Genomic DNA, 14,261 nt, shown 5'->3' on the forward strand with positions numbered 1-14,261 from the left:
CTACAACTGGACATCTTCTGTTGGTGCCTGTGTCTCCTCTGTAGACTCTGGAGTAATCTAGATGGCTACCTGGCTGCAGAAGTTAGGGGAAGGGATTCCTGCTCTACACATTTGAATTTTAGTTGGCTATTTATTCACTTGATTGTGGTTTTGTGTTTCTTAATATTTCCAAAGTGATTTGATTTTCCTGAATGAGAATGTTGCTCAAAATGAAAAGGACTGCAATGTTTGGAGTGTTTGACTCTTTACAAGTCCAAAAGTAGGAAGGTTACTGGCCTTAGAGAATGGGGTGGGATTTTGAAAAGATCGGGCAGACCAGAAGATACAAGGGTTATCTGACAGATTGTAATTGCTGTTCTTCCACACTCTGAAGCTGATGAGATTTCTCTTTTTCTTTTCAGATTTCCAGGTAGAGTACAGGTTTTCATCAATCAACTGACAACAGAACTAAAAGCATCTACTTCCTTGTTGAAGTTTGAATTCCTGCTACAGGGAAGGGTTTCTTAAGACAATAGCTTTGATTTTCCTGCATGTTTAAGCATAGTCATCAATGTAGACTTTTATCAACAAAAAACAGGCACAGCCTCAGATTCCTCCTTGTTACCTCCCCAGAGCTGGGGTGAGACAGCTCACACCAGCTCTGTGATTTGCTTTGAAAAATCTACTGGCTGTTGTACATGAGTTATCTATAATAGTCCTCCTGGGACAGCTGAGGGTGGATTTATTTCCACCCTCTCTAGCACTGACATTTAGAAAGTCTCTTCTGGAGGCAATTTTCTCCCATACCAGGAGCTTTGAACTTCTCATTTTAACCCTGGCATTTGCTCTCCAGACGTGATGGCTGGTCGGTAGTTTTCTACAGTGCTGCCATCGCAGATGAGCCAGTAAGAGGTGTGCTTGCAAATATAAACAGTTACTCCAAATCCTGTCTGCAGGGTTTTTTCTAGAATGGTTTGAGTCTGGTTGGCTCCTCAGCACAATCACAGTATGAAATGGCAATCTAAGACAGAGTTTAATTACTTGGATACTTTTGTTATTGTTGTATCAAAATCATGATGATTGGAAAGAGAATAAGATTGTGGGAGGAAGGAGGAGTTATCCATGTATTTTACTCAAAACATGATTTCATTAGGAACAGTACCTCTGTCAAAACAGCACCTTTTTACCCTATCCCTGTTTGTGTTCATAGTAAGAATTTCCCGTTATAAAGATAAAAAAGAAAACTAACAATCCCTGAGCTGATAGATTAAGTGAGAGGAAGGAAAGCCCAGAGGTGGAGGAGTGCTTTTTGTGCTGTTGGGTGGGATCTGAATTAATGCTTCTGCATATTTGTCTGGAGGAGAACCCTGTGTAGCCACCGGGGTGGGAAAGGGCCCACCACTCTCTTGGGGTCCCCATGGCCACCTGGGGAGTGACATTGGTCACCTCGGCAGGGAGCTGTCACCAGCCTGAGCAGTGACAGAGGCTGTGATGGCAGTGAGGATGGAAGGATGCCTCTGCATGCCTTAGAGAAGCGGTAAACTTGTGATCTATAGAATAAGACTGAATATTGAGACTTGAAGGAAGTCTCAGGACCAGTTCACCTTTGTTTTCACCACTGCTCGAGTGCCTTTTCCCTTTGTGTGTGTAACCTCTGTGTCTGATGTATACCTGTATCCGATGCAGTCCCTTCCGGATGGTCATGTCCCTGGAATGAGAATGGACAGAGGAGTATCTATGCCTAACATGTTGGAACCAAAGGCAAGTGCAGATGTTATTCACTTTCCTTCAAGACAGTGAAGATTTGACTGTGAAATGCAGATAAAATGTGGGAAATGTCTTAGTTCTATTGTTTCTCTTTACCTTTCCCTGCTCCTTATGTGCCAAACCTCTCCCTTTGTTCTGGACTTTGCCCGTCCCAGGTGTTAGTGCTCAGGCAGGCTGAGAATTTTCCAGAGACAAAACAAAGATACTGAAGATGCTCAACAGCAAGTTCTGTGTCAAGCTTCCACTAGCCAAAACAGCAGGGCAAACTCAATGGGGAAGCCTCAGATCTGTCAGGTTGGAAAAGTGATGCAGATTATTGTGGCTCACAACACACCGTTGAGGTTGTCTTGATTAAAAAAATCAATGAAATACATGGATCTTTGTTTCAAATTGGAAGTTAGATACTTACAGGTCTGTCTGGATCTGTCCTTAGCTCTCAGCGCTATTAGTCTGACACCTTTCAATAGCGTTGAGTTCTCTAGATGAGAAATTCTTCGGGAGATTTATTGGGAAAAAAGATAGAATGTCAGCTAAATATAAGATATAAATTGTAATGCTTTCGCAGCTAGGACTAGAGCTGCCTGAGTCAAAAATGAAAATAGTATACAGATGGGGATTCAACCAGGGCTGTATTTTATATCTTGCAACTTTCTCTGTTGCTGGTGAACCTTCCAAGAAATCATGATTTTGCCAAAGTTACAAGGGTCAGTATTTCTGCAGTTAAATGAGGAGCTCGTTTTGCAAACCAGATTATACTTGTGCTTCCGAGCCACCTCCAGACAAACTGTACAAGGCAATAATCCTGGCTTTATAAGCTGAGACCGCAGTGCAATGTATATTAACAAGTGTTTTTATATATTATATAAATAAGACCTTGGGGATGTCCCCAACTCCTGAGATACTACTTTTTATTCCAAATAATTTCTCTTTCAGTGCAATACACATTGTTACAGCCACCACTGCTGTTGATGCACCCAGGGATTTGGAATGTTATTTTGGGTGACAAATTCTGTCGGGATTATTAGTGATAAAATTTATGGGAATTTTCATGAGATAGTAGGTCACTTTCTGTTGATGTTTATAAAGACCCTTGTGTGAATTGGCAGTATTTTTATTCACATGAGTGGTCTGACATCTACTTAAACTTGGTAAAGCAAAAGAAACAAACTCAAAGTCAGCATGGAACATGTGAAAAGTGAAAATTAATAAGAATGACAAAATCGTACTGAATGGTTCTTCAGAAAGGACAGAATTTGTGCATCCTGGCACCCCAGATTGAGACATGCCTTGTTGTGAATACCTAAATGTAAAATGTACTTCTGACCATAGATCTTGACTTCAACTCCGCCTGTTTAAATATGAAAAGCTACATTTAAGTTTCCTATAATGCTGTATATGGTAGCCAGTATCAAACATAAACGATGTAATTCAAATATAGACTTAATTGTACAATTGTGACAATGTCAGAATCTCCTGAGAATCATAACTTACAATTGGTATGTAAGCACACATTATTTAGATTATTATCACTTACAATAAACTCAGTGGTGTGTTCACTGGTGCCTGAATCTTACTTTATTTCTAAAAAGTTCATTGAGATAATTGTTGACAATGGAATGAACTTAATTACCTGATTCTGCATGGAGACTGATTAGCTTGACTTTCTTCTGATGTTAAAATAATTGGATTAATAGCATTTGATAATACTTCAGCTGTTTTTCCAGGAGAGTTTTGGTGGTCTCACTCTTGTTCTCAGTGGGCAAGTAAAACAAGATCCATAAATAACAGAAAAGGCTGAGTCAGTCGCTACTGAAGTCTGCAGAAAAACTTCATTGGCTTCAGTAGGAGTTGGATGAGAACCTCCCTGGAGCGCTCCCTTCCTGCTCGGCAGAGACAAGCGATGAGAAGGGCTATAGAGAGGCTCTGTCAGGTGGAACATGAGCTCTCCACAGTCATTCCAGGCATTTATGGGAGTACCTGCCCAAGGGACAAATCCTAAACCAGAGTTTTATTTGCCAGAGACGATTCCAGAAACTGACTTTAAGGCCCATGGTTTTCTGAAATCCTTTCTAAGCAGCATTGTTTCTGTTGGACTAAACTGGTTTGAGACCCGCTAACAGTAAACATTTTACTAAATGATTTATGCATTCAGGAATTGATTATTGGTCGATAACTGATTTGTATAAGTTTGCAATGTAAAGGGAAAGCAAAGGGAACATTAATGGCAAATGTGCTGGACACATACTCTTCTGAATTAGATGAAAGCGTGTAGGACAAATATGCCTACAAAAGTGCGTGTTTTGCACAGCCAGTAAGCACAGTGGGCAGTTGTTTGAATTCTTTAACTATCCAAAAAGGCAAGGAAAATCATGTGATGCATTTTGATTAATGCAGTGGCCCCCACTAATCAGTATCTTGCATATTCAGAGTTTGCTGCTTTTTCTCATGTAATTTCATGTGGTTCGTTTTTGAAAATCCACTGTCTGTTTTTTAGAGCTGTTCACACTTTGGCAACCATCAGTTAGACCAATGAATGCCAAATATATTTACCTTAATAAACTCTTAAGTTTATACATTAGCGGATGAGAAGGTATATTGACTAGAGAGGACTGTCTGACCAAAGTCAGCTGTATTATATGCACCATTAAAATCCATGGGGCAGGCAGGTACACAGTGACAGTTTGATACTAACCAAGTTTTGCTGTGTCCAGACTGGCTTGCCTTTCATACAACTTTAGGGGGGAAAAAGTGCTGTGATTTCCTTTGAAAAAGAAACCAAATGTTTGTGTAGTGATGAAAATGAGACACGTTGTGTTCTTTTTGCCTTAGAATGTAAATAAATCTCTTTTTCCCCCTTTTATACATTGTTAACAGATTTTTCCATATGAAATGCTCATGGTGACCAACAGAGGGCGAAATAAAATACTAAAAGATGTAGACAGAACCAGGCTTGAGGTAAGAGAAGCAAGTTCCGAAATGCTCTTTCCTGCTGAAGTTGTTTGTTGTTGCACACTTGAAAGCTGAAAACACTGAAGTCTGGGTCCTTGTTAGGCTGGGGAGATTATTCAGCACGGAGCAGGGAAGGAGGAGTCAGAGGAAGCAGCTGCTTCTCCATGAAGGGTGCTGGGCCAGGAGTCCCACATCTCTGTGTCTCTGCTCCTCGACTGAGCCTCTCACAACCCCCTTATGTTTTCAAGCAATTCATTGTATATTTGTAAATCAGTAAAAACCCCAAAATCGGTGGTTTTCTAGTCATAAGATCCATAAAGGAATGGAGATCAATACTTTGTTTGATCTTGGATCACTTCTTAGCTAAGAGTCACTGTCAGCCATCCTTGAGGATCCAAAGCCTAACTTTCTTTAACTCATCCACGAGTCCTGTGAGTTGGCTGAGGATTTAAATCTCTGCCAACAAATCAAAATTGTTTAGAACTTTGTGGATTAGAAAGATTTCAGCAGCCCAGTGGAAGGCTGGGAATATTTAAGTTATTTGCAGTTAGTTCATTTTCTGGATGGAAAGGGCCTCAGAAATTTGTTTAAGTAACCATTAATGCACATTTTTAGACTAGTAGATATGCGGTTGATAATTAAATTCAATGTTGTGTTACATTAGTGCCACAGGTAGACACTTTCCCCATCCAGTGCACTCTAAAGCAGCTGAACGAGAAGTAACCTGTGCACAGGACAGCACCAAGAAAACGTTCCCTACTGACAGTAGAGAAATGTGCTGGACGGTCAGTCTGGCCAGGCATCATCTCAGAACTTCAAATGTAGCATGTCAACCTGCAGCCTTTCTGCAAAGCTCTCCTGCAACCCAGAGTCTGTTTGAACTCCCATATGTGAGTGAGGGGACAAGCTACAGCCTGGGGCAGGGCATGCAGGAGCTGGCTTGGTTCCCTGGTCTGTCACTGCTTCTTGGGTGACTTCAGATAAATCACTCTTATGTCTCGCTCATTCAGCAACTGAAATAGTTCTCCTGATTTCCTTTGTAAACTTCTCAGGCTTAACAAGTTGCAAAATGTTATTGATTCATTGAACACCCCAGTTCATGAGGACTCGAATCAGTGTATTGCCAAAGCATTTTTACTTCTTGCAATGGCTCTTACACAGTGACATGAAATACCTGAGGCACTCCTGTCTCCTCTTGTGTCTCTTTGGCTTTGACTGACCATTGCCTTTTCTCCTTCTTTTTGTGTTTTTAAAGCGTCACTTAGCACCTGAAGTTTTTCAAGAGATCTTTGGCATGACGATACAGGAATTTGACAAGTTACCTCTCTGGAGACGCAACGACATGAAGAAAAAAGCAAAACTCTTTTAATCTCCCTTTAAACAAACCAACAAAAAAATGATGTGCAGGATATTGTATCATACAGTCCAAACTATTTGGAAGCAACTACTTATCCACCAAAAAGGGAAAAATTGCATAGTGACACCTCTGTACACAGCAATTGAACAAGATGAACATGTGCTCTCCTGGAACACAGGGAGAAAATATCTGGGCTCAGAAAAAACAATGATAGTTTTCAGAGGTGTCAGCCTGTGACATGATATTATACAAGATAGGAAACTGTTCTCTTCTTCTCCCTCAATGATATTCCCTTTACTTCTCTCCACAATACGATGGACTTTATTGCTAGAGCCAGGAAGTGCCCTTAGGATGCCTTTTAGACTAAAGTAGTTGTAACCACTCCAAAAACTGGAAAAGAATATATATATATATATATAAATATATATATATGTATGTGTGTGCGCACATGTATTTATATCTATCCATCTCTCTATGTGTGTATGTGTATATATGTGTATATATATTTGGAGGATTGGTAGATGCTCTGTAGCGAAGGAGAAGCCCTTTGTAATGTATCCATGTGGTCACATTAAGTCTTTCACACAAGTTTCTTAATTGGCACTCTTTTGAAATGGCATCTTCTTCATGTGACACAATCTGCAGACGTGGGCACCCTGCTCACGTTCAGTGCACACCAGTTGAATTTCTGGAAAGTGGACTCCTTGTACTTGTATATATTTGCTAGGATATAGGAAGTGAATTGCTGTGTCTGTTGTCAGTCTTCCCCCTTCCACGCTTTCTGCTTGAATTAATAAGGCTGGAGCTTAACCAGTCATTTGAATAATTTAATATCACTTAAGTAATGGGAATGATGGAGAAGAATCAGTTTTCTTGTAATTTAGTCCAGGAGACAAGTGGATGGGAGTGACGGAGTGAGAAAATGCTTTTTTTAAGTGTGCCCTGGTTCGCACCCAGAGATTTCGGAGCAGCCTCCCTGCTGGCGACAACTAGTACAGCTCGTCAGGCTGCAGCGGGGTTGTAGGATTTACATCAGCAGGGAGGATGGCTCTCTGCAAGCTAACACACGAGTTCATCCCTCTGTGGGAGGAATGTTTATGAATTAAAAGGTACCATCAAGGTGCCATGCTCTGCCAATAGAGGCTTTTTGATTAAATTGCAGTTGCTGTTGTCAATATGGCACAGTGCATGGGGCCAAGCACTCTTTTTAGTTAATGTAGTTTTTCACTTGTGCTTGGAAAAGAGGGCACAGACTTTTTTTTTTTCCCCTCTCTTGAAGCTTCAAAGCTCCAGCCTTGGTTATTTTTATTTCCCTTTGTGCCTGACTTGGTTTGTGAAGACAGAGTAATCATGCAAGACAGTTTCTGAGCTGCATTGAACTCCTTATTGCTTTCAGTCTTCTTCCAAATATGCTGCAGCTTAAAAAACTGCCTGTATATACCTTAACTGCTTCTGGGCAAGTCCTATACAGAGGAGGACACGAGCACCAAAGTCACTGAATGAATGCATTGTGGCTGCAAGGTCAGCTTTTTCTCTTCTCGGTGCTTAATTGCCAATGCGTGCTGCACTAATGAGCCTGTCTCCTCATACGGGAGAGGGGCATTTAGGTTCTGTGTCTATCAAAGAATATCGAGGCTTCATTTTTAATGCAGAAACTTTTGGCACTGGAGACATCAGAACCTTTGTATTTTCTGTTAAATGAGACACTGGTGTAAAAATTGGAAAGTCGAGAAGGGGAAACAGTCCTGGGTAGTTGTGAGATTCAGTATCACTGTGTTGAGTTCTCTATCACCAAATAGCATTTCACCATGAAATGTGCAGGACAGCCCAAATCCTGCCTCTTCTTTGCTGGTTCAGGAAGTCCTGTTGCAACAGGTCACTGTGGTTCCTTCGATAAAATCTGAGGTGAAGATACTATGAGTCAGTATGAGAGACAGATACAAGGGGTCAGCACCTGCTCCACGTCCCCAGAGCGAAGGGGAGGGTGAGTCGGTGGGACAAGCTGGAGAATGTGCTGCAGATCTGGCACCACAGTCCCCACTGAACACAAGCCCTCGGTGCCACTGTGACACACACAATTGTGAGTGAACTCTCTGGACTTACTGAGATTGCAGCAAGGATCAGTTCAACATCTTTTACTTAAATTTTCAGAACAAGCATCTGAAAGGATTCTAGAGAAATGCTGAGAAGTAAATGGGAGTTTTAGGGGCACTGGCAGTTTGAGATGCGTTTTTGGGTGACTGCTGAAACCAAATCCATACGACGAAAGAACAGCAATGTTTTACACTTGCAGGCTTTGGGAATGCTGGAGTCTCAGAAATTCAGCGTTTGTCACTTGCAAGGTGTGGCTTAACTTTGAGGTGGATGTTAGAGTTTTTATGCATCTAAAGTATTAAAATTCTCCAACTTTTGCCAGCCTACATCCTATAAACGACACTGTGCTGCTGCCTCTCAAACATAGTGAGCATTATGAGTCTTTTATCCCAAGTCACCTTGCCAGTAAACCTTTTTGACCTGATTACTTGCTCTCTCAAGGATGTGAGCTGCCAGTCTGCATTTTTCTGTCCCCATCTCTAGATTACTACTGAACTTCTCACAGCATATATGAATACACTACCCAGTGTATTAAAAAGTGACTACGGTTGTTTTCTCTCTTTTCCCTCCTCTCAAAAAACAAAACCAAAAACTAACCCTGTCACCTAGCCTGTGAAGAATGACAGGGTAATTTGTATCTGCCTCATCAACTTAGAATTTAAAACTGCAGTTGCAGCTTGGGAAGGAGTGAAGAGAAGCCCAGCTTAGATGCTGCAGAAATACTTTCTAACTGGATTTTTCAGCCAAGGCTGATTCACATCTTGCTGGAGTGGAGCACAATCAGTGAGTTCACAGCTCTCTGCTTTATTTTTAATACTGCTTTACTTCTGACTGAGAACCTGAAGGGTTTTCTGAACTGTATTTTCATGCCTATAGTTAATTCCTCTTAAATATCCCAACCTACATGTAGACACACTCCAGGAGATGGTGTTTCCATAAGAACAGTGCTGCAGCCAGCTGTGGGGTGTGCGTGTGTTTTCTGCAGTGGCCTGTTAGCGATTGTCACTGCAACATTTTCTGTTCTTTCATCTGGTCTTCCCACCTAATAAAAACAGAAATGTAGCCCCAGGGAAGATTTTCTTTGTAAGCAATGAATCATTTTCCTTTTATCAATCGAGTAGGATTTTCTTGGGCAGTTCTTTGCAATTCCCCTCTTCAACATTCCCTTGAGATATGTCATGCGTTGGACTAGATGGTTTCTAAAGGTTCCTTCCAAGTGAAACCATTCCATGATTTTATGCATATGCCTTAAGTATGATAGATACTTACGTTCTTCTAGCTCCTGCAAGCATTTGAGCTTCTGATAAAGTCCCATCAAACTCAGAACTCAGTGCTGTCAAAAGAACATCATTGCCAAGAGGACTGAAAACTGATTGCTTTTGTCTTGTTTTCTTCTTTAGGAGTGATACGAGAGCAAAGACCTGTCAAACCGTTCATTTGGGGTGACATTGCAAAATGGGTGTGCAAAATGGGATTATGTGCACATGCAGGTTCTCAGTCAGAGGTGCACGTGTAGCACACACACTCCCCATTTGGAGTTGAGATACAATGTGGGTAGTCAACCTGGAATTTCCAAATAGCGCATAGTGTTGAATAGACAGTTGTCACCAAGTTACAAAGGTTGTCACAAATGTGCTCGTGTCTGTGGGGCTTGTGGATAACCAGTTCTGTGATAAATCGAGTGTGCAAAAGGCAGGGTCTGTTTCCCATGTGAAGTGACAGGTTGGCCACAGGTAATATCATTTAAAAGGCCTCCTCAGGCGTATATGAGCATTTGCAGCACCCATCCCTAGCAATGCTTAGATGGGTGATATGCTGTGCAGTAGTCTTTGTATTAACAGAGAATCCAGAGATCTGACTTAGTGGGTTTTATGCCCCTTCCAGATACTGGTCTGATAATTTCCATGAGAACAAGCAGAGGACTGTTCTGTGTTACAGAGGGAACAGCTGGCCATACCCTCTATACCGGTGCCTTAACTCAGTGTAAGCTCCAGCCTACTGTGAGTCAGAAGTTAAAATAAATATGTTGAATTGAATGTGTTGTTCATCATCTCTGAAGATAGTAGAATTAAGCCAACCTGAAGAGCAGATTTGGAAATCATTAAACTGTTCACTATTTCTCAGTGAAGCAATGTGATCTACTGTCACCCCGGTTTAGGAACCTGAATGTAGCATCTCAACTGCCAGTGTCCTGTCCCAAACCTGCTAAACTTTCTGTACAACTGGAAAAGTAAGTTCTTGTGGAGTTTGCTCACAGAATTTCTTATTTTTTTTTTTCTCTTTAATTGTTTGTTATTATCTCATGCTGGTGTCATTTAAGACAGGTTTTAGTGGCATCTCAGAAACACACTTGTTTTCAGTTTCATTAGTAGCCTTTCACTAAATATGGCTTGTGATGCGTTGTGGACATAGCTGCAGTGTGCTGTGAAAGGTTAGACTAGAAAAACAATAAGTTTCTTCCTGGCTGCATGTGGGACAAGGTAGTTCTGTGGCTCCAGTGGTGGTTTTACTTCTGTCAAGACAGGTGCCGTCTCTCCTCACAAAGCCCTGTAGTCCTACACCTGTGGGCCTCGCACTGATGCTGCCCCTTCCCCATTGCAATTTGGAAATCCTTCCTCAGCCGTGCAGTTCAGATGTCCTGCTGTTCAGGGGACATCACTAGGACTCTCTTTTGTAAAAGCTTGTTATGCTGAAATTAGACATATTTTTAAGTGAAAACCCTTCCTACAAGACATGGTCCTCCTGGTGTATTTATGCCATGTCAGGTTATATTGATGGATGGAGAAGGCTTTGGTTCTGGGAAGGAGGAGAGCTGGTGTAAGCTTGATTTCTCCAGGGTTTGCCAGGGTAGTGTTTAGCAGATTTAAAAGAAAACACAGGCATGAGCCTGTGGTACCTGTTTCAGACTGTGGGGAAGCCAGGTTTGGAGCCCATACATATTATGAGCATCTATGCTGAAATAAATTTTATGAAGATATTACAACAAGTGACAGAAAAATTAACCCTTGAAACAGTAAGACTATGAACATCCTTTAAATTCAGCATGGAACCACTTATCTTGGTACCTCCTGTCTTAGGAGGAGATCTCGGCATATTTGGGAAGTATCCTGGTTAGAGTAGACCAAATGGAAACCAGCCTTTCTCCCACTCATTCACTGCTTGCCTTTGGAATGTATTTGTGGATGTCCACATCCTGTAAGTTACCTATGGCTGTAAAAAATACCAGTCAGTGCTAATGATGATGCAATAAGAAAATCAACTAATCTGTCCTGAAATGCCAGTCATCTTTCCCTGCCAGACAGATGCTTGGGGCTTGACTCCAAACCTCCCTTTCCTATTTGGTTAGCCCCAGGTCATGGTTCAGTTTGTGCCCTGTCAAACTTTTTGGCCCTATCAACACACCTGCTGGAGTCCAGCATAGTCTTCAGGGTAGATGCAAGGCAAGGGCTGGTCTTGACAAGATGTGGTATGTTTTTACCCCATTGCTATGTGGTGATGAGCTAAAGAGAGCTACTGAGCACTGTGATCATAGTACAATGCACCTTTTCTCTTTCAATGTGAAAACACCCTTATTGCTGTGGGTTGCAGGACTGCTCTGGCTGGTGAGTTTTGCTTTGTGATTCCTCCCACACACCTTTTCTATGCTTAAGAAAATAAGAAACAGCAGAGAAAATCTATCACAATGCAGAGATACAGAGTTTTTAGTCAGACAGCTCTGCTGGCAGGAGCAATGCGTTGCCCGCATTTGGCAGGGAGAGAATATTATTAATTTTAATGTAAGCATCAGGGCAGGAAGTGGGAATGTAATTGGCCATTAATGTTGTTTGCCTGTATGCAAAATGAATTATTTGTTGCCCAAAGGGCTTCTAACAGGGAAATAGATTTCTGTTAATGATTTGCTAAAAAATGCTTGTCCGTGTGAAGAGGCAATACTTCCATGTGCATTGCGGTCCTTCTTTTGAGGTAAAAAGAGAAGACTGAAGGCAAACAGGATCACCAGAGTTAATACCAGTGTTGCTCCCAGGACTTGCAAAGCTGAGGCCTGCAGGACCTCTCCCCCGGGCTTTAGGCAGTGAAGCATTTCAGGCAGCAGAAGCAGCTATGGGAATCCCAGCAGTGCCTTACCAGGCTGAGTCTCTAGCTCCCTCAGGCGCTTTGACAGGTGCCCCTGGACACTGGCCTGGGCTTTTGTCACTGAACACCTTTCAGAAAGCGTTTCCCACCCCCAGATGCACAACCGCTGAAGTCAGTGGAGCCTCTCACTGACATATGCACACTCTGGAACAGGCTCTTTCTTGTCTGGCGAGACCAGGAAAGTCCTTTACTGCCATGTCCGCTCGCAGCAGCGAGCTCAGCGTGTCATTACTGCATCAGTCCTGTCCCAGCAGTGTGGTTTGGTCGTTGCTGACAACTCTTCCTGTGAGGGGGCCTTACAGCTGGGGGCTTCTTGTTTTTTTTAAAGCTTGGGAAACTGAAATTAATTTTTCAAAGGCATATTTTCTTTTAAATCATTAGATTTTGGCAATAGAATTTTTTTATTATTTTATTTTTTTCTCCTCCCTCCACATGTTTCAAACCAGCGTTTTAGGGAGGTGTCCCTGTGTTTTCCATTCATCTGTGAGACAGCTCTCTTTCTGAGTCTCTGTAAAAGTGAATAAATGTCTTGTCTGTACAGTAAGTCTGCTTGTATGCATAATGAAAAGTTGAGCTGGGTTGCTGTTCTATACAATTAGTCTTTCCACTGTCATACTGCAAACAGCACATATTGCACTCCTGTGCCACTGTAATCTGCATCACTGTTGTACTCAAGTCAATGAATAAAGTTTGGAGCTTTATTCTTAATCACTGGATTAATATTGTCTCTTTTTTTTTTTTTTTCATCTTGCAGAGTTATATCAAAGTGCTCTTACAAAACAGGATGAGAGGGGAGAGGTGAGGCTTGAATGACCAGACCAAGATAGAGAAACAGTTGCACAGCTTCAGTGAAATAATGGCAAAAGGTCTGAAAATAGACACAAGCCTTCCTGTAACTAAGTCACTAGAAACAGGTATTCACAGTAACCACACACAAGTGTTAATTTTGTGTGGTCAGTTTGTGGTTTAAAAGGACCTGAGATATCAGCAAGGTCAACTAGGTCTTGCTGTTACAACAGCTTCACAGTCTAAATGGTTTCCTTTCTTTATCCTTGTGAGTTCAGCTAAAATTTTAGACCCTGACTTGAAAATATATTTATGTGTCTTTGTATTTAAAGTTAGGTGTTACCTGGAGTTACAGCTGCCCAGCCTTGGTCTGGGTGTAGAAGACAGGGGACGATGCCATTCAAGGCAATAGGGCTATAAAACACCTCAGAATGTGCAAAACACTCTGGTCTGTAGCAGAATTAAGCAAACTGCACCTCAGAGGAACCTGTAGCAATTCCTCTCATTGCCTCAGATGAAAGATTGTCAAATGACTTCATTCGTTATTGTGTCTAGATATCCACTGGAAAATAAGCTACTCACACACAGCTCTCTAGGTGACCTGCCAAACATCTTCACTGAGTTAATTTGAACTTCCTGCGGTTATGGGACCTGGAGCAACCAGAGCTGGAGCCTCATTAGGATTGGCCTCTGGGCTTGTTTGTTAAAGGGGAGGGGTGGATGGTGATGTTACTGTTTGAAGTGATACCACAGGGGATCAAACCTAAAAAAAATCTCAAAGGGGGTGGGAAAGAATCCTCCTTTAGGCCATTGATCACCTGAGCTGCAGCCCTGTGTTCAGGGGCAGGAGTGATGCAGCATGTGTTCTGCACAGCATCCTTGAGCCTACAGAAAGCCCCTGCAGCACCCAGATCTGTGCCCTGCAGAGAACATGTTCCACATCATCTCTTCCACTCCTCAGCCCTCTAAGACTCATCCCTGCCCTTGCCTTGCCTTGATATTCTACACAGGTTCTCTTACAATGAAGGTAAAGGTTCCCTCAGTGTTTCACTTTGATGTACTCTGTTGGGTATTGTTAATGACTGAGTCTCAGATGAGGTGGGAGCTCAGGTTCCTGCTTGGAAAGCAAGAGGTGGGGAATTTAACACCACCAGTAAGTTCACCTTTAGCAAAGTTCATATCTGTCCCGTTTACT

General features: G+C 42.0%; 2 protein-coding genes across 18 annotated transcripts in view; both read left to right on the forward strand.

Moving 5' to 3' along the window:
* The window catches only part of ABLIM1 (actin binding LIM protein 1), a 203,529-nt gene extending 190,541 nt beyond the window's left edge, over nt 1-12,988 (forward strand). For 11 of the 12 annotated variants that reach the window (XM_065066950.1, XM_065066946.1, XM_065066948.1 and 8 more), the window contains one exon: nt 402-3,302. In XM_065066950.1, the coding sequence (XP_064923022.1) occupies nt 402-439 (38 nt within the window). In that variant the 3' untranslated portion in view covers nt 440-3,302. Of the gene's footprint in view, nt 1-401; nt 3,303-4,620; nt 4,702-5,950 lie in introns of those variants that run through there. The other variant, XM_013368902.3, reaches the window with a different exon arrangement.
* Nucleotides 12,989-13,010: 22 nt separating this feature from the next.
* Nucleotides 13,011-14,261, forward strand: part of AFAP1L2 (actin filament associated protein 1 like 2) — an 84,857-nt gene continuing 83,606 nt past the window's right edge. For 5 of the 6 annotated variants that reach the window (XM_065066928.1, XM_065066931.1, XM_065066930.1 and 2 more), the window contains exon 1: nt 13,046-13,194. The gene's annotated coding sequence lies outside the window, so the exon portion shown is untranslated. Of the gene's footprint in view, nt 13,195-14,261 lie in introns of all 6 variants that reach the window. The other variant, XM_065066929.1, reaches the window with a different exon arrangement.

Source organism: Columba livia, chromosome 6 (genome assembly GCF_036013475.1).
Source record: "Columba livia isolate bColLiv1 breed racing homer chromosome 6, bColLiv1.pat.W.v2, whole genome shotgun sequence".
NCBI classification, from domain to species: domain Eukaryota; kingdom Metazoa; phylum Chordata; class Aves; order Columbiformes; family Columbidae; genus Columba; species Columba livia.